Source organism: Gavialis gangeticus, unplaced genomic scaffold, assembly GCF_001723915.1.
Source record: "Gavialis gangeticus isolate Ggan-Ray unplaced genomic scaffold, GavGan_comp1, whole genome shotgun sequence".
NCBI lineage: Eukaryota > Metazoa > Chordata > Crocodylia > Gavialidae > Gavialis > Gavialis gangeticus.
Window position 1 is genome coordinate 28,671,426 of NW_017728995.1, and position 2,017 is coordinate 28,673,442.

The 2,017-nt window shown below is 58.6% G+C and overlaps 1 protein-coding gene across 1 annotated transcript in view; it reads right to left on the bottom strand.

Annotated features, from left to right (window-relative positions):
- Nucleotides 1-2,017, bottom strand: part of THPO (thrombopoietin) — a 15,736-nt gene that overhangs the window by 7,086 nt on the left and 6,633 nt on the right. Inside the window, exon 2 of the mRNA XM_019503380.1 lies at nt 90-217. Coding sequence (XP_019358925.1) covers nt 90-217 — 128 coding nt within the window. The remainder of the gene's footprint in view (nt 1-89; nt 218-2,017) is intronic.

The following is a 2,017-nucleotide window of genomic DNA, read 5'->3' on the forward strand; positions in this document are numbered from 1 at the left end:
CCCGAGCCCTGCCATGAGGGGTGCTGCAGGGATCAGGACAGAAGCCGCAGCCAGGGGATAGGTCCAGCCCAGGCTGGGCTGGGTCTCACCGCTCTCCTCTCCATGTCCTTGGCCTCAGTGATGTACTTGTGGATAAGGCGGCTGTCGCAGACCAGGCGGGTCGGGCTCATCCTGGACAGCCGGACGTGCAGGAGGAAGGCTGTGAGGAGCAGCAGGCCTGCGGGACCAGAAAGGCAAGATGCTACGCACTGGATTTCCTAAAGAGCTGGGCAGGAGCAGAGCTCCCCTGGCCCCTACAAGGAGTGGGGTTCCCTGCCCCCATCACTGATCTCTGTGTGCTGCTGGCCCAGTCTCAGTCGCTCCCTGCTGTGCATCACATGTGCTGCTCTGCCTGGGGTGGTGCCAGGCAGCTTCCAGGCTGGCGCAGCCCGTGCCAGCCACGCCGGCTGCATCACATGCATGAGAGTTGCTTGCCACCTCCTGCAGCTTCGCCACACGTACGCACCCGCAGCCAGATGCTGCTGGGTGCAGACTGCGCTGGGCTGCAGGAGGGATGGCTATTGGCACGGAAACACCTTCTCTGCGGCCTGACGTGGCCTGCTTGTGGGTGGCAAAGGGGCCGGCATTTCCCATCCCCTGCAGGCTGGGCATTGCGTCTGCTCCTACCCCCATGACCCTGGCTAGCTCTGAGCATGGTCTTCTTCCCAGACCATCAGCCTAACACAACTGCTCCATCACATTTTCTTTTCTGTTTTTTAATTTGGTCCCATCTCTCCTAATAACGACCCCTTCTATCATCCCAAATCATTCCTGCCCTGCCTCCACAAGGTCAGGTTTGCCCCACACAATATACAAGACATTCCTATTGTGCTGTATGTCCTGCCAGAGGAAAATTGGGCATTTGGTGTTGATAGAAAAAACAAGCCCTTTAGGTTTACAGCGAATGTTTGTGCACTGTCACTCAGCTCCTTGGCTTCTATGTATATCTCCTGACACTGGAGAGGCACTGTGTCAAACTACTCATATACATACATGAATTTGAATCCAGGGTCTGAGCTCTTTTGGTCTTTGCTCACTGCGGTCTCCGATCATTTATGTTACGCTGAACAAGTCCCAACCCCTAATTAATATCTCTTCTCCGATACAAAGATCTAAAATGAATGTGGGAAGTGGAGTATCTAGTATTGGCCACTGTCTGTTACAGCATCTCTCCCTCCTGCCCGGGCCGGGCCAGGCAGCCCTTCTCCCATCTACCTTCTTGCTTCCCCTCCCCGCTCTGCACTTGTCCCGCTGCAGTGGTGGCTGAATCCACGCTGTTTATGGTGCAAATGTGACCGTCTGGCCCGCGTCTGCCACCACCGCACCCGGGGAGCTCTGGGGGCGAGCACTTGAGCACTGAGCTGGGACTTGTTTCCGCGTGCATGAAGGTGGGGTTGATTTTCAGTGAAGGGGCGGATAATTGCCACTCTGCCCCCTGCAACCCAGGGTTCACTCAGGGCAGGGGCTGACCCTGCTCTGGGCAGGAGCCTGTAGTATCCAGGCCATGGGAGTGGTGACCGAGATGGGGACAAAGCCTGGTCTTGGCATTCCCCCTGCAGGGCCCTGCGCAGAGCTCTGCACACCTGCTCCCGGCTCCAGGGCTCCCCGTTTAGGGTCCCTGATGGGCAACGCTTGGGGGCACCTAGGGCTGCTGCACTCACTGGAGCTGCCTGTGGGAGCCCAAGCCATCCAGGTGCTCCAAGGCAGCTCTGTTGCCAGCATTTCCTAGCCTCCTGCTACCTCGCTCCCTCCCCACTGCCCAGAACAGCCCCCTGCCGAGTGGAGGTTGGTCTTCCATAAAGAAGACCAGCCTGGCAGAGCTGGCAGTGCAGCAGCATGGGCAGCATTACCAGCCCCCTAGGCCTAGGGCCAGGTCCTGTCTCCCTCAACCCTGGCACCTAAGAGCCAAGCCCCTGGAGAAAGGGTGGCCCCCAACACACCTGCTTAGGTGGGGCAGGATCCGGCCCTGGGGTCTACA